Consider the following 25650-nt stretch of genomic DNA (forward strand, 5'->3'; position numbering starts at 1 on the left):
ACCAAGTGAGGGGAGGACTGAACAGCGAGGAGGGTGACATCTCATCACATTCTCATGCTCCTCCACGTCACAAGAAGGATTTTTGGTTTCGTCACAGGGTTCCCTGTGTCTTATTTGCACCTTTCATTTCCTCCTTCTAATCAGTCGTAGCACGCTAGGGACTGCTGGTAGGCACAGATTGCACTTTCATGAACGACAGCAGTTACCGCACCGGCAGTGGCGACTAGATACTGATCACGAGGTGTAAGGGGTCTGGCTATGTCCCCAAGACGCTCACACACCTGGCAGCTTCAACATGATTCAGATGTCCGGGGCTGACTGAAGACTGTCTTTGTTCTAGTGGTAGAGGCAGTGGGAAAGCTGTCTGCCTGGTTTGGGAGAAAGATTTGTTAATAAATAAAAGATATGGGGAAATATGGTAGGAAAAAAGGAAGGGCAGAAGTGGTTTGGGGAAACACTATACGTTTTTCCTCTTGCTTTGCTAAAAATAAACACATGTCTCTGGGAGTTTTAGCTAGAAGAAGGGAGCAAGAAATCAGCACTCATGAGGACTACATTTTTCCATGACTACTTTTTGCATGCTCGCAGCTTGAAAAATATGTTTGCTTTGCGATATGCCTTACGATGGGAAAAAATATATATTTGTATGTGATGGAGCTCTTTTGTTTTAATTTAGCTAACATGAATTTCAGCTCCTCTGCGCAGACTGCTTTATGTAACCCTCAGGTTGTTACGTAAGCTGTTTTTTTTTAAGACTCCTGCACCTGTGTGTATTCTGGTTACTGCACCATTTCTGGACCTCGGTCTTGTTTTCAGGGCAACAGCTGCATTGCCAAGCAGATGTGCTGTGAGAAGAGCCCTTAGGGGGAGGGGAAGGGGTCCTGTCTCGTTCTTAAGTGGCAGTGCTTTCAATGCCCTCAGAGAACCAGCAGGCTAGCAGCCTTTCTTAGAACATACTCTCTTGCTAATATCCAGAACTATGTTTCTTTGCCTTCCTTTATTTAGTTAGTTATTTTGGGGATTTGGGGGTACTTCCTGTTTTCCACAAGAGCCACGTATTATAGTTAGTTGTTTTTCATTTGATCCATTTCAATGCTGATAACTTGCCTTGTTATCAAGGGCCCTTGTATTCAAGGGCAGGCAGAACTGAGTGTTTTTTCAGTAACCACAAGAGTCCTGACATTTTCAGTGGAGAAGTGTGTGAAACTGTCGGAGGGCTGCACCATACTTCTTTCTTCACTGGGGGCCAAGTATGGTTGACAAGCACGGTCTGAGGCTCTCGCACTGGCGTGAACACCAGGTGTTTGTCCCCCTGCTGTGACATCAGGATCCTGCAGTGAGTGCAGCAGGCACCTGCGGCGTGTCAGGGAGGAGGTGGGGCTGACTGGCCGCGTGGACAGCACACAAGCCTCTGATGACGTGCTCCGTCTTCTACCTACCTACAGTCGTCCTTTAGGCACTGACTTCATTCGTAAAGATCCGACCCTGGGCCACTTGCTCTGACCAGGTGGGTGTTTCCTCCCGGGGGCCCTCACAGGCACCAAGGGTCCCCTCAGGTGCCTAGCGACGTCGCCCTGTCACAGATGGTGTTGGTTCGGGAGGAAGAAGGGGAAGAAACTTTTGCTAAATCCTAAGGCTTGGCCACCAGCACCAGCCCGTGACCCCTCCCTGGCCCCATCGCGCCTTCATTACCTGCCCTGGAGCCAGCGAGGTCTTTCGAAGACGCAAGGCCGATCACTCTATCCCTTGCTTTAATCTGAGCCAGCTTCTGACTACTGTGGGGGGACGGGGCGAGCGGCCCCCGCCCGCGCCTGGCGCCCGGCTTACCCCGCAACCCCGCCCCGGTGCCAGCTCCCGCCAAGCGTGCCCCAGCTCAGGGCCTCTTCTGTCGCGGAGCATGGCTTCCGCCGTTGGTGACGGTCCTAGCCCTCGTGCCACGCTGCCGGCCATGCCATCCAGGACCAGCTAGAGTGCGTGCTCACTGCCCTCCGCCGAAATGGTTTCCGCCCGCTGCCCCGTCTTCCCTTCACAGCACAGAGCATCCCAAAGGCCCGCTGCAGGTTGTAGCCTGCGTTTAAAGGATCGCCCTCTGTCCCGCGCTCCGCCGGGTGCCCGCCGCTCAGTTCTGACGCCACAGGGACCCTCAGCCTCTTCACGCTTTCATCCCGATAGGCAGCAGGTGACACTAATGCTTTCACTCAGCATTTCATCGATAGCTAGTTCAGTTAGGCAGATTATATGTTTACTGATTCCTCAGTTTCCCCTTTCATAAATGGCTGACGTACAGGTTTTTTTCTATTGTATTTGCACCTACATATAATTTTGAAAAATGGTATAAGTGGAAAATATTTTCTCCCAATTTTATTTTTATTTTCTTTGTGTTTTGTTTTATAAGCCATTTCTCTTAATCAAAATGGTGGAGTTCCTATCCAAGTCTTCCAGCGTTTTCATTTTGCTTGGGAAGTCTTTGCCTAGACCAATGTTTTTACAAATATTCTGTTGTATTTTCTTCAACTATTATACTGATATTTCCTGCATACTTTTCAATTGATCTAAATTTTTGCTATTGAAATCTACTATATTGTCATTTTTTTTCTAAGTGCTCTGTTGTTTTCTTTTAAAAGATCTTTTAAACATATATTTCTTATTCTGAATGGGAAATGAATTCACGTGGTTCCATAATCAGACAAATACAATTAGGCCCACTGAGCAATCGCCCACCTCACTCCCTTCTAACACTTTCTCTCATGGCCTGTAGTAATCACTTTTATTCATTAGCAAGTGTCTTTAATGTTTATCAATGCAGATCCAAATACAAATGTCTGTTCTGTTTCTGATGCTCCTCCTTTCATCCCCAGAAGCTGTATTTGTCACACAATACAATGAACACCCTACTTGGCAGTCTCCTGGGATTGGTTCATGTCTCCCGACCATGTCCTCTTTTGGACCTCTGGTGACTATTTATACATTGGGGAAATCAGACCTAGTTTGTGACTTGACTTGCAACTACTTCTACAAATTTGTTATTTATCTTTTGATTCTCACGTGTTTTCATATGGAAGATTTTTAATTCCGATAGAGCTTAAATTGCCAATCTTTTATGGCACCTGCATATTGAATCATTGTAAAAAATGTGTTCCTTTACCCACATGAAGTTGTTTTTTGTTTATTTGTTTGTTTAAATCTCACTGTTTCTATTAGTGCTGTTCTGGTTTTGTGTTCACCTTGAAATGTCTGATCCATTTGGAGTTTAGTTGGTGTGAGGAAAAGATCAGATGCCATCTTGGTCTGGGTTGCTATCCTCTTGCCCAGTACAGTTTATTAAAGCGTTCACCCTTAATCTCCACATGACTGTAGGCCCTTTTTCCTGTACTAATTCCGCTGTGCGTCAATCCTGGTTTCTTTCATTGGTCTCGAGTGTTCAAATGACAACACTACAGTCAGTGCATGTAGGGGTTTATCATAGGGGTTCATAGTGCATTTTTAAATTTGGTAGGGCCAGTCCTCACTCAGATTAAGATTCATTTTATGATTTTTGTGTGCTATTATTGCTTTTTTACTTTTCACATGTTTCTAAGGTCACACAAAAGAGTTTGTTTATATGTTCACTGGGTTCATGATAAATTGACATATAGGGAGTTTTGAAATATTCATGACAGTGAATTTACCATCCAGAAGTCTGTCATCTTGCTTGTTCAGGCCTGCTCTTGGGCACATTTACTGAATTCCCAATTTATTGCTTCTCAATTAAGTTTCCAGGAATATGCTTATTCCCTATGTTTTCTTTGCTTTTTCCTTTAAAACTTTGTCTCTGTCATGATTTTCCTCTCGTCTAGTTGCACTGGTAATGTCCCCATTAAGACAGTTGGTGGGGTGGAGGTGGTAGCCCGTCTTTGTCGGGTTCCTATTGTCTCATATAGGCCGTGGTTCGGGCTGATGTCAGCTGAGACCCCTCCATTCGGATGTGGTGTTGGCCACGTGACCTGTGAGCACACAGCAAGTCTGAGGACATAAAGGAGGGACTCTTGGGAGGACAGTCCAGACCCCAGGGGCCTGCTGCGTGCCAGGACAAGGTACCTCCAGCCGGGCAGCCCCTGTGTCCTGGAGGCTGTGTTGTCATGCGAGGTACTTCTTTCATTTAACACTGGGGGTGTGAGAGTGGAGGGAGACAAGCTCCTGTTCACGAGGGAGCTCACCTTTCAGGAGCCGTGAACCATCAGTGAGTACTGACGCTTCACAAGAGTGCCCGCTCTGATCTAGGGACTTACCACTGAGACCGAGACTGAGGAGGTCGGGCAGGTCTGCAGGGCGAGGACGAGCTTGTCTGTTCCTGCCACATCCTCAGGCTAGACCCCCAGGGACACACACTGTGGTCCATATATCACGGGCCTGGAGGCAGGTGCTTGCTACGTTGGGGCCTGCAAGGAGACACAAACCTTGTATGATGATTTCTAGTCACCTGCTTACATAAGTACAGCATTGCGCTCGGTGTGAGATAAACTGACTCCAATAACCAAAGTTAACCCCATGGTTTCCACATTTCCTTTCTGAAGTGGACATGGCGGGAGGAAATTCTTTGTCTAGCTTGTTTTAAAGACAACAGCACTCCTTGAAAGTTTCCCAAGGAGGGGTGGACTCCTGGATACGTTCCTGTGTAATGACCTTTCCATTTCAGTTATAAAATCAATAGGAGAGGACCAAATGAGATAAAATGACTTCTGGATGGTTGCTGTGGCGTTAATATACTGCATTGCTTCCAATATTTGAATTAGATCTCAAACGTCAGTGTCAATACACTCTTATAAATCATACTTATGTGTTGGGCAATTTAAATATTTCCATGGTAGGGGAAAAAAGACTAAATTGCTAATCCTGCTGAGTGAAGGTAAGGGGCTGTGTGGCTGACAGATAATAATACTGAAAAAAATGAAGCTGCCCCACGAGTGTCACACAGCAGAGGGACTCTGTGCGGTCAGCACTGGCCAGTTTGGACAAACTCATTTCGTTTGGTGGGATTCCGTGCTCGTCTTCAAGAACCGTGTAACTTTGTAATCTGCCATCCTGGGATTTAAAAGGGGAACTGAGAGGACAGAGCCTTCTGACTGCCATTATACTGCAGATTAAATTCTCTCCCCTTGAAACTCACAGGTGCTTTATATTTACAATACACTGCAGAGAGGGAACTGCCATCGGTTCACATTTGGCATGTCCATTTGTCAGTGTCAGGCACCGTATGCTCAATCGATTCAAATATGGGCTTATTTCCAGGATTGCAATAAATCAAGTTCAGTACACACGCACTTCAATAGTGAAACCATTACAGGGGTTTTCTTGGTTCCCTGTGTGCAAATTGCAATGGCAGCACGCTTTGGTAACTGCAAATACTCCCTCTGCTGTGACCTCCAATCAAAATGGATCATCTCATCAGCTCCAGGACTCTCAGAATTGCTGTTTCCTGTAGTCCTGTATTGACAGTGCCCCTAAAATTCCTTAAGAAAGCCTTTGGAATTTGAATGGGTGTGGGGTCCAACAAGAGAGGTTGGATATTGTGGAGCATCTGCAAGGAAGACCCTGGGGCTTTTCTTCTCTGGAGGGGGCCCAGGCTTATCTCCATTCTGGGGAGGGCTCCATAAAACGCAGGCCCAGCACAAACTCAGGGTGATGCCATGGGAGAAACCCCTTCCAGGCTGGGTACAGAAGAGCTCATATCTAAGATTCCTGATTGTTTGCCCGGAGGTTTTTCTTGGCCTTGATCCCAGAAATGTTAACATTTGTCGTTGACAGTTGGCCACGGATTTTGCCAAGTCAGCCACAGTCATGCTGGCTGCTGAGAAATTCACCATTTCTCATGGCATTGGTACCTTTTGGAATGTTATTAATTCACTTGTACCGAGCAGGCAAATTGGGAGATTGGGGTGCTGATTTTCTAAAACCCGTTTGTCGGAACTGGGCATGTTGACTCTGAGTAGCCACATGGAAGGAGTAGGATGTTGACAACTCATCTTGCAGCTCATTAGGCAAAATCCTCTAACCATTTCTTCTGTCCCAAACTTGTTCCGTTATAAACGGTGCCAATTTTAGGATTTGAGCCATTTAAGGGACTTTGCTGCTGTTCTTTGTTTTTCATTTCTATTTGTTTGGCATATCAGTGAGAAGATAATCCTCTGAAAATTAGGGCTATCTGATGTGGGTTTAGAAAAATACATGAAGACTCTGTTTTAAACAGCCCCATCCCTTCCTGTGTCATTTTCTGAGGATGAGCTATTGTCCTACATGTTGAATTGGGCCAGGTAATGTTTGTGGTTAGAGAAATATGTAATTTCCCCCAAATCATGAATCTAGTATGTGGCATAGCTAGGATTTAAATCCAAACATGTGTGGATTACAAACAGCATTTCTGTACCCCCAAAACAGGACCCATTTTAGAGAATAGTGGGGAGATATGGTATAAGAACAACAATGAGATCAAGCTGTGGAGGACTTACAACGAGAGAGAGAATATAGAGGTGATTCTGTGAGTAATGGTGTGTGTGTACGTGTATAAAGGAAGTGACAAAATGAATTACATCAAATGGTGTGTACTGGAGATGGCAGAGTCAGTAAGAGCATTTTGTAAACTATTGTCATATTCCACGATTAATTTATTTTACATGAAGTAGTGGCCAAACATAAATATTAAATTGGGAGCTCATATCATTGTATAAAAATTGTTTAGAGCTGAAAAATTACCAAGACTATAATAATAATAATAATAATAGTAACAGCTATACAATATGGAGTGACTCTGGGGCTTCATTCAAAAAGCAGAAACCGTACTCTGGTAGGTGGAGACTGACATTTTAGTCTGAATGAGCAGCGGGAAGGCACGACCTCACAAAGGTCTCCCATTTAAGGAGGAATACATCCAATGCATCAGCAAGTCTAATAAAGAGAAGACCTGTCCAAAGTCAGTGTCTTCAAAGAAAAGTTCTCTGATCATGTGGTTTTATAGTTTAGGTGCTGTTCCTTTTCTTAGTTGGTAAGAACAGCCAAAAGGTGATGCAATTCAGAAAATTTAAAGCCACAAAAGAGAGAACACAATCCTTTATTTTATTTATTTATTTATTTATTTATTTATTTATTTATTTATTTATTTATTTATTTATTTTGCAGAAATAGTCAAAGACATTTTAAAGGAAGAGCAAAGGATCAAAGCCTAGGCCAATGATTTTACAAAAAAAATGAAGCATTTCTTCCACTTAAAAGCCTCTCCCACAAGACACCCTATTTCTCATTTTCTGAAATACACCATTCCAAACGGAAAAAAAACAACAAAATATCAGCACAAAGACTTATTGTCACCGCCTCAGTCTTTTAACTTTCTTTCAGAGCATCAGTTTTCCATAATAAACACGCATCAGTGTAGATTGTCTATCTTTGGATCATTTAAGAAATATTCAAGAAGAAAACCTCACAGAGCCCACCCTGGACTGTCCTGATCAAATGAAGCTTGTTTGTGCCCCTCTTACTGGGGGGACACTTACCCCCATTTGTGACATGTCTCCGGGATCTGAACAGGAAGAAGACACCCCGACCAGGATCCACATCGCTGACTGCTCCTTCTCGTCACCAGGGGGCAACAGGAGAGCTCAGAAAACCAACCGTCACTGAATGACAGTGACACGACCCCGTGTCAACAGCTCCTAGTGAAAACCAGCTGTCACTCAGCTGTTATGTCACAGAGGCTGGAACCTGAGAAATTCTGCCTTTCACCAAGACTAAGGCTGCAGTTTCAGTGGGAGGTGCTCCCAGGGCTGAGTCTCTTCCCCATGTGGGAGGGTTAGAAATTCTATAGACAAACTGAAGCGAGCTGACACTTAGCTAAATCACCATTTGATGTGGTTTCTGAATGTCACACATTTAGTTAAAGGATCCCTGACCCTCGGTCCAAACAAACCGTTGTATGTTTTATTCTGCTGCTGAATCTCGGTACCCCGCCACAGTAAGAGGATTTCTGCCATCTATATTCCTTCACACCTTAGCTTCTGACTGCCATCACCTCTCACACACAAAAGTCAACCCACGGCAGATCCTAAGAAAGTAAATAAAACGGTTCATCTGATTTTTTACAAAAGCTTCATTAGGGTCTAACTTACATGCTATTAAGTGAAATTCATCTGAATTTTTTGTAAGCCTATGTTAAAGTATAATTTATATTCTATTCAATTAACCTAAATGTATAGTTTAATGTGCTTTAGTAAATTTGTACAGTAAATTTGGGCACCCATTCCCACAGTTCATTTGTAGAAGACGTCCATCAGCCAGACAGAATGGGAAGTGTAGCGAAATTCCACATAAATGGGAACCTATAATTCGGGGTCTTTTGTGTTTGGCTTTTATCACCGAGCATCCCTATTATTCCTGAGGTTCACGTAAAGCTGCAGGCTCTCAGTATCTGTTCCTTTTTATTTGTATGAGTGTACCGTATTTTATTTATCCATCCACCATCGACACTTGCAACCTTCCCAGTTTGGGGCTATGAAAAATGCCACTGTGATCATTCACGTACCAGTCGTTGGGCGGACATGTGTTTACATTTCTCTGGGGTCTGGAATCACCGATAAAATGTGTGTATAACTTTTTATTAAACTGTCAAACTGTTTTCCAAACCGACTGCACCATTTTAAATTCTCACCAATGATATATGCAGTTTCTAGTTTCTCCACATTATCCGGACAGATAGCAGTCAGTGCCAATCAGTCCATCCGAAGTGTAGCTCCAAAGACTTCTAAATAAAAAAGATGTGCATTTTGCCATTATTTCTGTTGCCTGAGGAATGAGGACAGTGAGTGAGTCTTCGACAAGAAACCAAATTTTCAGTTGTTATAAGTATATTTGGGGTTTGGGAAAGATGATAATTTTACTCTTTTTAAAGGGTTTTTCTAAATTTTATGTTCCTATTTTTATTGTGAAACCATTACAGCAAACCCTGTAAACTATTAAAGAAGGAAATAAAAGCGTCCATTTCTGCTATCCTCCAATCAAACCAGCGGCCTCGCCTGGTCGGAGCTTCTGCTCTGTGCCACGTCGGGTCACCGTCTTCCACTTGTTTGCATTGTGAATCAATCTAATGTTTCCAGCGCCCCCTAGCTGCAGTCCATGGCCACAGGCCTTCATATTTAACATTTAATGGCGGCACAGCATTTATTTCTCCAATTTTAAATCATGTGACATTTTTCTACTCGCAAACATTTACTTCATTTATTTTTCCTAGTTAGCCATAAATCAATATATTTCTGTGTATTGATTACCTGTATAGTATATATATGTGTGTGCGCCGTTCTCCTTCAGATTTATTTTTTAGGACTTATTTTCATCTGTAATGTGAACAGGTCAAGTGGTAGCGACATGATTGTGATGATTGACACACGTTGTGAACTTCATCCCCAACTGCATAACGTGTCGGCTTCACCGCAGCCTCACCAGCTTGGGAAACAGGCTGATTATTTTAGATTCATTGGGTTTACGACAGCACTTCAGTGTACCGACTGGCAATTATTTTCCTGCCACATTGTTCCTGTCACATTCTGTTTAGGACAATAAACTCCTTCTCTTCTCTTCCATGGTTAGTATTTAATGCAAATGAATTTCATGAATAGTAGATGATTCTCTATATAATCAATTGTAATTTTAGAGACAACTCCACCTAAATATTGTTTGAACGTAGATAATGCATAAAAACATAAATACATATCTGATTACATTTTTTGGAAAAAATGTCAATGTGCATTTGAATAAAATTGATACAAATCTCTAAAGTTCAGGTCTTAGTTATCTTGTTTCAGATTTGTCACTGGAAGCTATGACTCAAATACAGTAGTGAGAGAAAGAGTCCCTTTTCCCACTGTAACTCAAAACACATATGTAGGAAGGTACAATAACTGCTTCTGAAATTGACATCAAGACAGCGATAACCTATAACAACACGTTTGATTTTTCCATAAGCCGTTAAATTGCTCTCTGAGTAATAAAAGCCATGTGTCAACACTTCTCAATGTTCACATAGGCCTGCTCTGTTTTAATGCTTCTCCCCTTCTTTTTCAAAACATCTGCTAGGTCTTTACAACACACACACACACACACACACACACACACACACACACACAGCATTTCCGCAGAACAATAAGATGAAGGTGACCTCTGTGTAAATCATTTTCCCCAGTACGAGCTGACTTATGTGTATTTCTGTCTCGTGGTAGGACAGGCCTGAATTGCTACTACGCTACTGGAAAGAAATGTAACTAAATTAGTAAGCACATGCATTCATAAACTTATTTTTTCCTATATGCCCTTTTGTCTTAAAGCCCCAAATTAATGAAAAGTGTGTGTGTGGGGGGGTGAGTGAGCAAAATGTTTAGTTTTATTCATGTGCTAAGGCGGCCTAGAGACATTAGGGCCAAAAGTCGTGCTCCGTAAACACTTGGCAGCTCCTTCAGAAGGTTTGCTTAAGACTCTCTCCACCTGTTCTGCCCCCAAAGATGCTGACCATCTATGCGAATACAGAAAAATGCATTTACTGCACTTCACTGTAACTATTTGTGCATTTGACTCTCTACTTGGACCGTAATTTTCTAGGGAGCCTGGACTCTGTTTCATTGATTTTGAGCTCTCTGAATCTAACCTCAGTTTTGATATTTAGTAAATACTCTCCAAATACCTGTAAAGTGAGTTGATTTGGTAGCCTTCATAAGTATGAAAAAACCTGCTCAAGGTTAGTTATGGCTAGCCTGGAAAGTTCTGCAGGGTAAGATGCAGCCATATCCAACAGAGCACAAACTGAATGTTATTAGAAGCAGTACACCTGCTTTGAATAACTGTAGTTGACTATCTTTTTTAAAAAAAAAATTTCCAGGCCTGTGTTTAATTTTTCAACATATATATCCTATCAAGCAGAAAAATTATGCATGTTTGCTTGATTTTTCCCATGACCATGAAATTGTAGGAAGAATGGAGGAGAAAGGGACACTGATATGGAGAGTATGGAAACCCTTAAATGGGTCCCGGCCCTCCCGACCTCAGGGCTGAATGGCTTGGGACTGTTTGTCCCTCACAATCTAATCCTGTTCGGCTAGTTTCTGGCAGCAAAAACTAAAAAAGAGACACCTTGTTTTTTTTTGTTTTTTTAAGTGGTAATACATGCACTTTTTAGGTTATAAAACTTTTCGTAGTAAAATATAAGTCTTTTTGTAACTCTTCCTTCATTCTCTCAGATTCCCTTAGCACAGATAACCACTGCTACCATTTCTTACATTTTCTTCCTGGTAACATATGGGCACTAAGAATGTATGTGCATATCGCCATTTGCTTGCACACAGCCAAGCATGTGACAAACAGCTCTGTCTGATGCCTTTCCACATTAAATAGATCCGGTACGTTGCCAGATATTGGCACACCTAACCTGCCATATCTTTTCCTAATTGCATTCTAGTCCCTGACTTAACTGTACCCTATGGATTTAATTTCTCCCTTGCCAATGACCTTTCCCCTATGTCCAATGTTTTACTCCCAGGAACAGTGCTGGAGAGTATACATCCTTCAATGTCCTTAGGCATTCTTCTTAGGACACAAGCACATGCTGTTACCTGATACGTTACTTACAGTGGAATTGCTGAGGCAAGGGGAAATTTTTCCCTCGCTCATTAAGAGACAGCTGACACATAACATTGTATCAGTTTACGGTGTACCATCCGTTGGTTCCATACACTTCCACATTGCAAAAGCATCAGCACATAGCTAGCTAAACCTCCATCCTGCCACATAATTCCCATTTCTTATTTGAGGGGAGAACATTTAAGATCTACTCTTTCCCCAGTTAGTGTCCATAAGATCTCCATTTAACTTCCCTCCAACAATGTGTGAAGGAAACCAGCACCCTGGTATTTCCGACACCTGGTATTTCCAAACTCTTTATTTTTACCCACCCAGTAAAAAATACGACAAAATTAATATTTTTATTTTTCACTTGTTTGACATGTTTTTAAAAACCATTACTCCTCAGTCTTAGAAAAACAGCATTTATTAATTTTTTAAAGATGCCGGTGTCTTGTCAGCAGCTGCGTGTGTACAGGACCCAGTTTCTGGGGGGGGGCATTTGGTCTCTTCCTAGAGTATGGGGGTGGGCTACCTACAGCACCAGTGGAGGGGTCCCACCCTGGGCCTCGATCACACCAGGGAAGAGGAGAGAAAGGGCGGACACAGCACCTGGTGGCTACAGGCAGCTGGAGGCCACCATCACCTCAGGTGCAAAACGCTCTGTCAGTCTCACAGGGCCATTGAGCTTTCAAAGGTGTCTATTGGCTCAAAATTGCCCATTTTTACTAAATCTATACAAATTAATAACGTCGCTTAGCTCTGTGTTGCTTATCAAAATGTATGATTGAATATGGCTTTCCTCTGGGACAGAACAGAGAAAGCTATGCCCTGGAATAGAGAAAGCCTACATTTAAAGAGGTTCCGAATTCTGACCAACACATCCTAACAGAGTGTTTATGGATCTCTGGAGTGAACTGTGCTTCACTCAGTCCATTCCCAGTGTCTGGATATCTGACCCATTCTAAGCTCTCTCTTCTTATAACTGACAGTAGGAGGACATTGTCACCCTTAGGGGAACACAGGGGTTGGGGAGGGGAGGGGCACAAGGCCTCAGCTCCACTCGCTGACCACCAGGCCCATTATTTAAGATGTAATGTGCGAGGCTTTTGAGCCAGAATTAGGTGGAAGGTATAATAAATCAACAGGTAGGGACTTGCGTAACTGTGCACCCCTTTACATTTGTAGTTTGTGTCACACACATTAGAGACCCTCAGCTTAGGGCCAGTGTTTCATGGTTGCAAGGGCTGCATCCTTAGAGGTTATGTCAGCCACGGCACCAGTGGCGACCCTTGTAAAGCTGTAAGTGTAACTGCGATTCCTTAATTGTTAGCCACAGTACCTGAGTCCGGACAACTGAAGGAAAACGCCACCAGGAATGCTATGGAATGGCATAGGGCAGCCGGGTCAGGGAGGAGCAGCCCAGTGCGATGCCTGGGGACGAGGGCCGGGGTGGAAAGACCGGGCCGGGACTGGTCTGCGGGTGGAATGGGGCGGGGTCCGCGCGAATTCAGCCACACGTGTCCGATGGGTGTCACCCCGCCCAAGGCTCCCATTCCCAGGGGAGGCGTTCGCCCTGGCTTGGGGACGGGCGCAAAATCAGGGTTGGCATCCCACCCAAACTGACTGTCATGGGGGCAGTGGCTTCCCAGGGGCAGCTGGGCGCCGTGGCCACGAGAAAAGGGGAGACATGCCAGGTTTCGTAAGCAACCATGTCAGAAACGTCGTCGGGGCTCCTGTTCTCGGCGCGTGTGCCTCCTTTGCTGCGTTGAAAAGCCTAGAGTGCTGTGGAAAAGGGCAGGGCAAAGGGCGGGTCAGTCTGCGTTTGCTCTGGTGTTGAGCCATCGCTACTCTACCCCCGAGTCACTACAGGGCTCAGTGACACTGTGAGGCTCAGGGTCCCCCAGGGCCCGGCAGTGTGGGTGACAGCCCTGTACCCTTGGTTCCCACTCAGCTGCTATTTGAGGACCTACTCTGTGCGGGTCGCTCTGCCACATGCTAACCACTGGACGTGGGACACATGTTCAGACCAAGTGTCGAATCAACTTTCCCGATGCCCAGGTGGAAAGTCATTGAAGAGTGAAGCCCTGGTATCTTCAGTGAATTGGACAAAGAGTCAGAGGGAAATTGCAGAGCTCCAAGTTCCAACTTAATTTGTTAAGTACTTCTTGAGACCCTGTCATGTATGAGCAATTTGGGAGGACATTAAAACTACAGTATGCAGTATGGATTTCCCCTGCCATCCTTAACTGTAGCAATTGTTAACCAAATGAAGCACAAAAAATATGTACAGTTAGAATGACAGGAAAATTTCAATTGCAGAAAAAGGGCGTGTCAGTGAATTTAACCATGCGATTGTCTTAGTGAAAGAGAATGTTGACGAGGTGACTGACCTCTGTCAGCACTGCCTTGCTCTGAACTCCTGCTTCATCATCTGTAACATGCAAACAGTCAAACGTGCAAGGCCAGGTAATGAGGCTCACCTGAATGCACGCCAGCCATCGGGAACGGCATCTGGTGCACAGCAGGTCCTCAATCCATGGCGGCTGAACACATTTGCTGATGTGTGGAGATAGTCTCTAAGTTGGATGTCAAAACTTTGAAGCCACTGTGGGGCCTTTTTAAATTACTGGTATTGGTTGTTTTTCATTTTGTAATAACTCGACTCTCAGGAATATTAGTATGTCACTCTGTTTAACTGCAAGACACTCAGCTTGTTGGGCCACGGAGGACTCATAAAGCCCTCTGCTTTCTCTCAGCCCAGAAGCGGAGGGAGGGCCGCTGGCCGTGGGTTTTAAAGGCTACCTGCGAGGTGTTTCTGTTCTGTTTGGAACATCCGTTAAATCTGTCAGCACTCTTTTTATGGGTCATTTTTCAGTATTGTGAAAGTTTATAGAAAGAACTTCAAAATAATTTTTTTAAGCATAGAAATAAAGGCTTGATTTTGGTTTGGAGGGAACCGAGTTCTCATTGATTTTAAGGCAAACCATCAAGAAACCTGTCAGTTTCAACACTGCGGTGTGCGTTGTCACGGCTCTTCCTGTCTGCTTTTTGTGAAGCATGACCGTGATGTAACGTCTCAAGAAAATGGAGAGCTTCCCTCAAAATACAGGAAAAGCTCGTTTCCGACACTCCTGGTCTCTTTTCTTCCACCAGACTCACACATGCACGCAAGGTCAAATAACTTCACACCGAAAATGGAAATCTAAAATTAAATATTTAATTAGAACTCTGATTTGCTTTAAAGATAGGTGGCATTGCACAGGCTATATTACACTCTCTTTATATATTTTTTTTTGACAAAAAAGATACTGTTCATTTTAACAGGCCACTTTAATATTAATACATGTGTAATAGGATTGGAACTGAAAATCAGCTAGAGGTGGTACAATGTACATTATTGGGAAAATTACAGTTTTGTATTGTAAAAACATTTATTTTTTTTAACAATTTACCTACATTAATCAAAAAATTACAGCATATTTAATAATTTTACAAATTCTTCATAAAAAATATATCTCTGTACAAAAAGGTCTTTTGCACCTACTCGTGTCAGCAGCATGTGGTGGGGTGGTGAGACGGGGTGGGGTGACGATGGGTGTCCTGATCAGAATGCCAGCCTTCTTTTTCCCCTTTTTTTATAATAGCTTTTTTGTCGTTGTTTACAAACTATTTTACAGAAGAAAAAAATTATTGCAGCTAGCCTGAAGAAAGGCAAGATGTGTGACAAGCAGCACTTTTAACAGCTTTGAAGCGTGACCTGCGTTTGCGGGGCGCGCCCCCGCGTGTCCCCTTCTGTCGGGAAAGAGTCTCGTAGGCCGCCCCGCCCCCAGCAGACCCGCTTAGCCCTGCACACGCCCTCGGGGGACCCAGGCAAGTTCCTGCAGGAGAATTCCATGAAGTGTCCTGGTTTAAATAACATGCTCCAATCTGACAACCAAAGGACGTCTGACTCTGCGCACAAAGGAAAGGAATAGCTGATCTGATATGTGGTTTCCTGGACAGATGTCCTGTCGCTTCAGGGCACAGGAAGTTCATTGACCAGCCAGCAGGTCGGCAACATGGGGCGAGAGACATGGATTGAGACTCGGGAGTCAGCGCTTGGCATCTTGTTTGAGTGACTCAAACTCAGATATGTACAGTCTATTTATATGTATGTATATATATATATGTGTGTATATGTATATATATACACTCAATATAGACATAATTACCCTGTTCTCCCTGCACAGAGCCTCCCTCCCTCACGGTTCCCTGCGTCCCGGTTCCACCTGCGGCCAGTGCCTGGCTCGGGCTGACCTCATCTAGTCTAAAGAGAAGTAACCGGAGGGCTCTAGGTTGCAAAGCTAGCCTCTGGGCCTGTTGTCAGGTTGGCCAGAGAAAAGCGTGCAGAGAATCCAGCATAATACTGTGGGATTCAAAAGGCAAAGAAGGAACTAGAAGAGGTCAGCCTTCCCGACAGCATGCGCCCTTCACACGCATGAGGCCCAAACAATGGATGCCCAGTGGGAAGATGGACTAACATGTTCAAAGCACAGTGCACAATGCTGAAAGGAGGGGACACCCTGACAGTGGTATTTTTTTTTTCTTCATTTCTCATTTTTGAGGTCCTGCATTTAAACATGCAGCAGACAAACAAGTCTAGAAGTCTGAAGCTAGGTGTGCATATGTTCACTACAACGGAGGGAATGGAACACCCGGACACGTCTATGGGGCCAGCCAGACTGCAAGAAAGGGAAACATTCCATAGGTGGGCAGGTACTTCAAACCCAAGTAAGAAAATATGTTTTTCAGAAGGTTTTTCCCGAACAGTTATACATAAAAATAAACAGAATGTCCCCTTTGAGCTTGTGACAACAGACATTCTCACTGCTGCATCTTCTACATCAGGTTTTGGTTTTGTCCACATTGGGGAGCACGCCTACTTTAGACCATAATTTATAATGTACCAGGAATGAATTCTAAACTTGAAAGATCACTGACATTTTCTTTCCATTTGCAATTATAAAGAATGAAAGGAAAAACAAGCTAACCTATAAACTATGTCGTCAGGAAAGAAGAGTGTGGTAATTTCTCCTCACCTCCAAAGAAACACTTGCTATTTCGATCCTTCTGATCCTGAATAATTTCCACCAAGTTCAAGCTGCGCCTGTGGTGTGTTGTCTTTCAATGGGACACCAGAGAGGGAAGGACAAACACAACGCCAAAGGGAAGGCTGCTAAAACCCACAAGGTCATGAGCTATCGAAAATAAATTACTATTCACATTTTTACACAACAGATAGAAATTGCTGCAGACCTCCTGCTATGAAGCCATAAAATACTGACACGATGGGATGAAGACGGCACTAAAGAGGAGAAAACATGTGGGAAAGAAAAGGCCTCTTTTTGTTCTCGCTGGACATCTTCAACGAATCTAACACACAGATGCAGCTAAAAGCAGTGACAGATAACAGAGCGAGTCTCTCCAATACCGAATTCCCTTTACAAAGCTGTGCCACGGCTGGGGACTTTCTCTTCTCCTAGCACGTCAACTACACGGAAGGTGGAATGTTTTGCTTGAGACTGTGAGAGGATGCTTACAATACAATGGGTGAGTGTATAGAAACCCTGTGTAGTTTGTTTTTATCAGAATCTTACTCGTCATTCATCACACACTAGTGCAAAAAATTGTGCATCAGAAATTCTGCAATAGAACGGCTGACTGGGAAGCTTGCACATGGCCCCAGAAATGGATGCCGAGGCGGCTGCGAGTCCTCAAAGCTTGTCAGGTGTCAGGAAGGGCAGTGACACATGTGCCGGGTGTGCGTCCACCCCAAAGGTGTCTTCTCATGAGTTTTTTTTTTTCCAGAGTGCTTGCATTCATGGGGGTTACAAAAAAGAAAAAACGACAACATATTGTGGTGCTACCATTTTGTCACTGCCCCCGAGAGCCGTATCCACGTGCCCGGGAAGTTGCACCGAAAGGCGCGCCAGCCACACAGAAGTCGGAGGTCGGAGCCTTTAGGGATGGATGGCACGCTGGCGACGCGGCGGTGTGCCTCGACCTCCGGTCTCGGCCGAGACTCATGGACGTGGCCTAGACCCCTGGACACAGCCTAGACCCATGGACGTGGCCTAGACCCCCGGACACAGCCTAGACCTCCGGACGCGGCCTTGACTCCTGGACGCGGCCTAGACTCCGGGTGGGCACGGCCGGCATTCAGAATCCACTCCCAGGATGAAGACATGGGTGCAGTTCGGCCCCGAAGACTCGGCACGTGGGACCTGACGCTCCCGCCGCGTGGGTGCCGGGAGAAGCCGTGACGTTCGCTGCAGCAAAGCTGAGAGGAGAAGGAGGGTGGGCTATGGCACCAAAGGAATGGCTGCTTGTCCATCCGAGGTATGGCTATGGGTCAGTCCTGCGGGCACTGAGGGCTATACCACTGTACACACTGTGTTCAGAGTCGTGTCAAACCGCACAGCCTTGGCTTCTGTGGGTTTTAAGTTTGTATCATACATGGGGTTCTCAAACGAAGCTTGTCCGTTGCTGTTTTCATGTCCAGCGTAGCCATTGTATTGAACTTTTGGTCTTGTTCTAAAGGGAAGAGAGGGACATACCGTTAGGGCCCTGGTTTCAAGGGAAAAAAGCAAGTCAGCTGGGACCGTGTGCATGAAATGACTCCTTAGCCCGCAGGGAATGTGCAGAAAAGGTGCCAGCAAGTGGCTGGGCCACACACCCTCACACAGCGGCATGTGCTGTTGGTACTTGGTGGCTGATCATTATGGAGAGGGCTTTAAAAATAGAAGTGGTTTCTAAGAATTAGCTTATTCCAACTAGGACTAGGCCAGGTGGTAAGAGCACAACTTTAATGTAAATAAGCACACTAGTAAAAACACCATTTGACATGGGTGTAAAGAAACTTCTGTTTTAGTGATTACTGGTGGATTTCCTTAAGTTACCATATGTTCATTATGAAAATGGGAACTAAAAAGTGTGTGACTCTCAGAGAACCAGCTTCTCTCAGCAGAAAAGCCATCTGCAACGGTTCTAGGAGCTGGAGAAGCCTTTGACAACGAACCTGGAAATGCTCCAATAGCAAAAGTGGGTAAACAAATTCAGCCAAACGTTAATGGAGCTCCGTCCTGGCTGAAATTGTCATTTCCTCTTCCAAGTCACGAGTCACCACCATCCCCTCATTGCCAAGGAAACGTGACCGAGTCGGCTCAGACTCAGGGACCCTGGAGAGGTCACGTGGACATGGTGAGTAAGGAACCTGGGACTCCAAGCATAGCAGTAAAGTGAGAAGGTCCATAAGGAGCAGAGACAAGGTTTCATCTGAAGAAGTACGGTGCCAACTCGTGAAAGCATTTTTAGATGTGTAGAGGGGAAGAACGAGTGGAGAGAGAGCTAATGGATTGGTGTGTTCCCTGGGCAGGTGGCAAGAGCTCAGGAGAAAATGGACATGTGAAGTGGTGGGGTGACCGGGCAGGGCTTGCTGCTGCTGCAAAACCCCCACATTCCTCAGCTGGCACCGAAACAGAGAACTACAAGACCCCACGGATTTAGAAGTCTCGGGCTTAAGAGCTGCTCTCCTGTAGCCATGCGATCAGAGCCATCCTTCGTCTTCCAGACACAGTGCAGCCTCTCAGGTGTCTCGCTGAAAACTCACAGCAAATAAAGAAAGCAACAAAACTTTCCCGTATGGGTATCCTTAATGGATGAGAGACAATCACATAGCAACAGAAGATACATGTGTGAGGGTACACACCCATTACACCAATACTTTACAATCGCAGTGCAAACAAATGGTGTTTCTACGGTACCTGTGTTTGTAGAGGTAAAATGCAAACCCTGATAAAATTAGGGCGAGGAACGGGACCAGGATGGCAGCTGCGACGGACCCACTGCTGGTGCCGTGGTAATGCTGTGAAGAGTCTCGGTCAGAGCTTAGGGGGTCTGGAAAACAAAAGGACTATTCAGTTTGTAGTAACTGAACTTGTGCTTAAACAGATGCATTTATGCTACACTTTATAAATGGATATAAATTCTACACGACGCAGGAGATGCAATTCCATAGGGAACCAACTGATACTCTTTTTCCCAAAGATATTAATATCCATCTTAACGACCACGACACAGAAACCCGATTACTCCTTAGTGGGACTATGAAAGCCTGCCACACCCCAGGTAAGGAAGACAAAAGGGGTGTTGCGCCTTCTGACTTCTGCCTAGTTACAGATGTTTGCATGTGCATAAAAACTAACTGAAAAGCATCCATATGCCTTTATCTAGATACAGGGATGGGTAGAATTTGCTGTTTTCTCCTTTCCTAAGACACAGGCTCAGAAAAATATAAGTCACGGAACTTGTTGCATAGTTCAGGTCTCTATGTAAATGACATCACACTGTCTATATGTGAATGTGTTGCCTAATCTGTTCTTTTAGATAGACTGCAAAATTCACTACAGAGTATAGAAATACTCAAAGAAGGCAGCTCAATGTTGTTTCTATGAGAACCCAAAAGGATGAGAAAATGCGGTTTCCACACATCAGAAGGGAAGGCGGGTGTCAGCTTCTCTAACATTGTGAGGTGACCACTGACACTGTAGTCACATCTCCGCAGTGACACGTACACACATGGCACTGTGAGCCATGCAAACATCGAACATTCAAATCAGAAAACGATTACTAAGTGATTACTGCCAAACGAGGAAGTTTGTTCTGCGAGTTCACTATTTATAAAGTACGATTTTGAAATGTATTTGGCTTAATCACACAGATTCTCCGATGCACGTGTGGAGGGAATGCTGACTGCGTCACCTGAACCTAGCTGAGTTGTTCACAAGACGCTGGCCTGGTATTAGCTGTTCATGTGCAGAATTTACGGGGTAGGAAATAGAAAGAGAAGCTTTGGTTCATTTGTTTTTAACAAACCATGGATGCAAAGAAACAATCAAATGCTAAAAATATTGTTTAATAGCTTTTAAATAAAAATCATTGGCTTTTCACATAAAAATTTAGAAATAACAGTCGTCATAAGCGTCAATAAATGCAGACTGTGCTACTCCCCCATCCTATGGCCTGGGAGGTTTACGTGGTCATTGCTGTTAGCTCTTTGTCATCTAAGCGTATCTTCTGGAGACCCTTTCGTATTAGTACGTATGAATCAGATTTAATTTTCCCTTTTCAGGTGCACCCGGGACCTGCAGGCAAGGCTAAAGGGCCAGACGCTTAGCTCTGTCATCTCAGCATCCAGCGTCCAAGTGAGCAGAGCAAAGCCGGCTGCGGCCTCCCATCTGGACACTGGATTTGGAGTGAGTGATGCACAGCGCCCTGAGGTGGTTTAGAATTGATTCCTATGGCTATCAGGGCTAGAGCCTTGGGGACAACATTGTCAGATGTCCCTAGGGGTGATGCTAGCAGCAGCCCTCACAGTCCAGAAGCAGTAGTGCAGCTGTCACACCCTGCCACCAGAGCTGGCACTGTCCCACAGGAACACCCCGGGTACACTGCTCCAAGGGCCTGTTGTGACGATGACGTGTCAGGACACCTCAGCTCCTCAGAGCGATGCCTGGCACCTAGTGACACTTCCCTGGGACCCATGGGGCTGGAAGGAAGGTCAGCTCCGGATGCTGGGCTGGCTCGGCCAGCTCTGCTCTGGAACCCGTGCCGATAGCGGAAGCTAGAACACAGCAGGGGCTCAGCACTTGGTGAGATGGAAACCAGTGCTGCTTGTCAAGTTTGAGCTCCCACTGGTTTCCATGACGAGGCCACACCTCATTCTCCAGGTTTCTGTAACTGTCTCCTCGCCTCGTTCTAATCCGTCTGTGTTCTGCTTAAATTCACCAAAGGTATTTGCTGCAAACAAGACCCAATAGTTTTGGCCGTCACGGAGCTCACCGTCCCTCTCAGGACTGGAGACCTGCATGACACAGGCCCTTCACGTCCTGACAGCCACACCAGAGAAGGACTCGTGAATTCCACACTGGCCTTCCTCTGAAATCATTAGGCTGCCTGGAGACCCCGGTGAGTTCCAGTTATTGACCCTTGTTTGAATAATGTAAAGGGTAATGTATGTACGTGATATTAATTAAAGTGGCATACAAATATATGACAATTAATAATAGGGAAGGGAAATGGAACTCAAGGGTCACTTCTTGCCCATTATGCTAACAGGTTTTATTTTTAGTGCCCTGCCAGCAACGTACTGTTAGTACTTACGACTGTCTCTCTTACTATTTCTCTAAAAGCTGGGCATACTAGTTACATTTTCTGTATTTGGCTTTCTCAACTTAACCATATAGTATTGAGGTTCTTCCATCAGCACATATGAATTAGACTAACTTTGTTATCTGTACAGTAGTCTGGTAACTGGACATGCGGGATTTATTTCGTTTTAAAGGACATTTAGGCCACTTCATTCAGTGTTTTCGTATGATGATGCCATGAAATCCTTTTTCTATCACTATACATCCGCAGGAGTCTAAATTTACAGAACGGGCTGTAAGAAGTCAAATCCTTGCCCAACTGAATTTGAAATGTTTGGTGTTGCGGTACCTAATTTGCCCTCCAAAGGTGCCCCATCTCTTCTCAACCGTTCTGTTATGAGGGCCACTGCGAGAACACGAGGACAGCTGTGTGATGTCCACCTCTTAGCCTCCCCTCCCTCTCCCTCACTTCTCCCACCCCCACCCTCCTCCTCAGTCCCTCCTGCTTGTATTGTTACTACTTCTGCTGCTACTGCTACTCTGACGAATCACACCTGACATGTAGTTATTTTCTCACTTGCATTTATTTATTTCAGAATGAGGGTGAGCATCTTTTCACATGTTATATAAGCTAGGTCATTCTATTAAAAATTTATTTTTCATTCCGTTTTTTAAAGAGCATTATTTGAAGAAATTCTCATACTATAGCATTCACCCACTTAGAGCACATATACAATTAATTCAAGGGTTTTTAATATGTTCACAGTGTTGCAATCGTCACCACAATCTAGTTCTAGAACACTGTTTTCTCCCCTAAAATAAACCCAGTATCCTGTAGCAGTCATTCTTCACCACCCCCCTACCCCAACCGCCAGCCCCTGGCAACCACTGACACACTTTCTGTCAAACGTTTGCCAGTTCTGACATTTCACAGAAATGGAGTCACTAAGTCTGCATTTTTAAAAATAAATTTTTATTAGTTTCAGATGTACAATCAACATAATGGTTAGACTTTTACACCCCTCACAAAGTGATAACCCCCCTCCTCCAATCTCCTACCCCTCTGACATCGTATACAGCTGTCACAGTCCCATTGACTCTGTTCCCTATGCTGTACTCCACATCCCGTGACTATGTATGCATTTTAGTTGACATTCAGCATTATTTTATGTTAGTTTCAGGTGTACAGCGCAGTGGTCAGGCATATACACAGTCTATGAAGTGATCCCCCGAGAAGTCCAGTACCCATCTGACACCCTACATAGTCTTTACATGATTGATTATATTCCCCATTCTGTATTTCCCATCCCTGTGACTATTTTGTGACTACCAATTTGTACTTTCTAATCTTTTCACCTTCTCCCCCATCCCTCGAACCCCTCCCATCTAGGAACTAGTTTGTTCTCTGTATCTGTTTCTGTTTTGTTTGTTTGTTTGTTCTGTTCTTTAGAATCCACATATAAGTGAGATCATATGGTATTTGTCTTTGTCTGTCTGACTTATTTCACTGAGCATAATATTTTCTAGGTCCATCCATGTTGTTGCAAATGGTAAGATTTCATTCTTTTTTATGGCTGAGTAATACTCCACTGTATAAATGTACCACAATTTCTTTATCCAATCGTTTATTGATGGGCATTTTGGTTTCCATATCTTGGCTATTGTGAATGGTGCTGCAGTAAAGATAGAGGTGCATATATTTTTTCGAATTAGTGTTTTGGATTTCTTTGGATACCCAGGAGTGGAAGTGCTGGGTAATAAGGTAGTTCTATTTTTAATTTTTTAAAGGAACCTCCATACTGTTTTCCATAGTGACTGCAACAATCTACAATGCCACCAATAGTGCACAAGTGTTTCCTTTTCTCCACATCCTTGCCAACACTTGTTGTTTGTTGATTTATTGATGATAGCCATTCTGACAGGAGTGAAGTGGTATCTCATGGAGGTTTTTATTTGCATTTCTCTGATGATTGGTGAGGTTGAGCATCTTTTCATGTGTCTGTTGGCCATCTGTATGTCCTCTTTGGAGAAATCTCTCTTGATGTCCTCTGCCCATTTTTCAATTGGATTGTTTGTTTATTTGGTGTTGAGTTGTATGAGTATTTCATAAATTTTGTATATTAACCCTTTATCATTGGCAAATATCTTCTCCCATTCAGTAGGATATCTATTGGTTTTGTTGATGGTTTCCTTTTGCGTGAAAACACTTTTTAGTTTGATATAGTCCCATTTGTTTATTTTTTTTCTTTTGTTTCCCTTTCCTGAGCAGATGTTTCAGTAAAAATGTTACTAAGGGTAATGTCTGAGAGTTCACTTCCTATATTTTCTTCTAGAAGTTTTATGGTTTTGGGTCTTACATTTAAGTCTTTAGTCCATTTTGAGTTTATTCTTGTAAATGGCATAAAAAGGTGATCTATTTTCATTTTTTTGCATGTATCTGTCCAATTTCTCCAGCACCATTCATTAAATAGACTATCTTTACCCCAATGTAAATTCTTGTTTCCATTGTTGTAGATTAAATGACTCTATAGGCATGGATTTATTTCTGAGCTCTCTATTCTGTTCCATTGATCTATCTGTCTGTTTTTATGCCAGTACCATGCTGTTTTGATTAGTATAGCCTTGTAGTATAATTTGTTATCAGGTAACGTGATACCTCCAACTTTGTTCTTATTTCTCAGGATTGCCAGGGCTGTTTGGGGTCTTTTATAGTTCCATATAAATTTTAGAATTATTTGTTCTAGTTCTGTGAAAACTGTCATTGGTGTTTTGATAGGGACTGCATTGAATTTATATATTGCTTTGGATAGAATGGACATTTTAACTATTAAGTTGTTGCAAAAGTAATTGCAGTTTTTGCAATTATTTTTAACCTTTTAAACTGCAATTACTTTTGCATCAACCTAATATATTAATTCTTCCTATCCATGAACATGGTATGTGTTTCCTATACCATGATATTTGTATCTTCTTTAATTTATCTCATCAATGTCTTATAATTTTCTGAGTACAGGTCTTTTACTTCCTTGGTTAAATTTATTCCCAGGTATTTTTTTTTGATGCATTTGTAAATGGGATTGTTTTCTTAATTTCTCCTTCTGATAGTTTGTTATTGGTGTATAAAAGTGCAACCAATTTCTGAATATTAATTTTGTATCCTGCTACTTTACTAAATTAATTTATCACTTAAAATAGTTTTCTTGTGAAATCTTTGGTGTTCTCTCTATATAGTATCATGCCATATGCAAATAATGACAATTGACTTCCTCCTTTCCAATTTGGATGCCTTTTATTTATTTTTCTTGTCTGACTGCTGTGGCTAGAACTTCCAGAACTATGTTGAATAAAAGTGGTGAAAGTGGGCATCCTTGTCTCATTCCTGATCTTAAGAGGAATGGTTTTACTTTTTCCCCATTGAGTATGATGTTAGCTGTGGGTTTGCCATATCTGGTGTTTATTATGTTGAGGTACATTCCCTCTATTCCCACTTTGCTGAGAGTTTTTATCATAAATGGATGTTGGATTTTGTCAAATGCTTTTTCTTAGCTATTGATATGACCATGTGATTTATATTTTTCATTTTCTTTATGTGTATATTCCGTTAACTGATTTGCATATATTGAACCAACCTTGCATACCAGGAATGAATCCTTCTTGACTGTGGTGTGTGAACTTTTTAATGTATTGCTGAACACAGTTTGCTAATATTTTGTTGAGGATTTTTGCATCTATATTTATTAAGGATATTGGCCTATAGTTTTCTTTTTTTGTATTGTCTTTGTCTGGTTGGATCAGGGTAATAGTGCCCTTGTAAAATGAGCGTGGTAGCCTT

The 25650-nt window shown here is 43.5% G+C and overlaps 1 protein-coding gene and 1 long non-coding RNA gene across 2 annotated transcripts in view; one reads left to right on the top strand and one right to left on the bottom strand.

The window, feature by feature from the left end:
- Positions 1–25650, top strand: part of LOC117021414 (uncharacterized) — a 57431-nt gene that overhangs the window by 19146 nt on the left and 12635 nt on the right. The window contains exons 2-3 of the long non-coding RNA XR_004422856.1: positions 20801–20924; positions 21462–21636. This is a non-coding gene — a long non-coding RNA (uncharacterized LOC117021414). The remainder of the gene's footprint in view (positions 1–20800; positions 20925–21461; positions 21637–25650) is intronic.
- CSMD1 (CUB and Sushi multiple domains 1) overlaps positions 14866–25650 on the bottom strand; it is a 1609724-nt gene continuing 1598939 nt past the window's right edge. Inside the window, exons 69-70 of the mRNA XM_033104535.1 lie at positions 19434–19566; positions 14866–18204 (exon numbers count right to left, since the gene is read on the bottom strand). Of these exons, the coding sequence (XP_032960426.1) occupies positions 18045–18204; positions 19434–19566 (293 nt within the window). The 3' untranslated portion in view covers positions 14866–18044. The remainder of the gene's footprint in view (positions 18205–19433; positions 19567–25650) is intronic.

Source organism: Rhinolophus ferrumequinum, chromosome 4 (genome assembly GCF_004115265.2).
Source record: "Rhinolophus ferrumequinum isolate MPI-CBG mRhiFer1 chromosome 4, mRhiFer1_v1.p, whole genome shotgun sequence".
Taxonomy (NCBI): Eukaryota; Metazoa; Chordata; class Mammalia; order Chiroptera; family Rhinolophidae; genus Rhinolophus; species Rhinolophus ferrumequinum.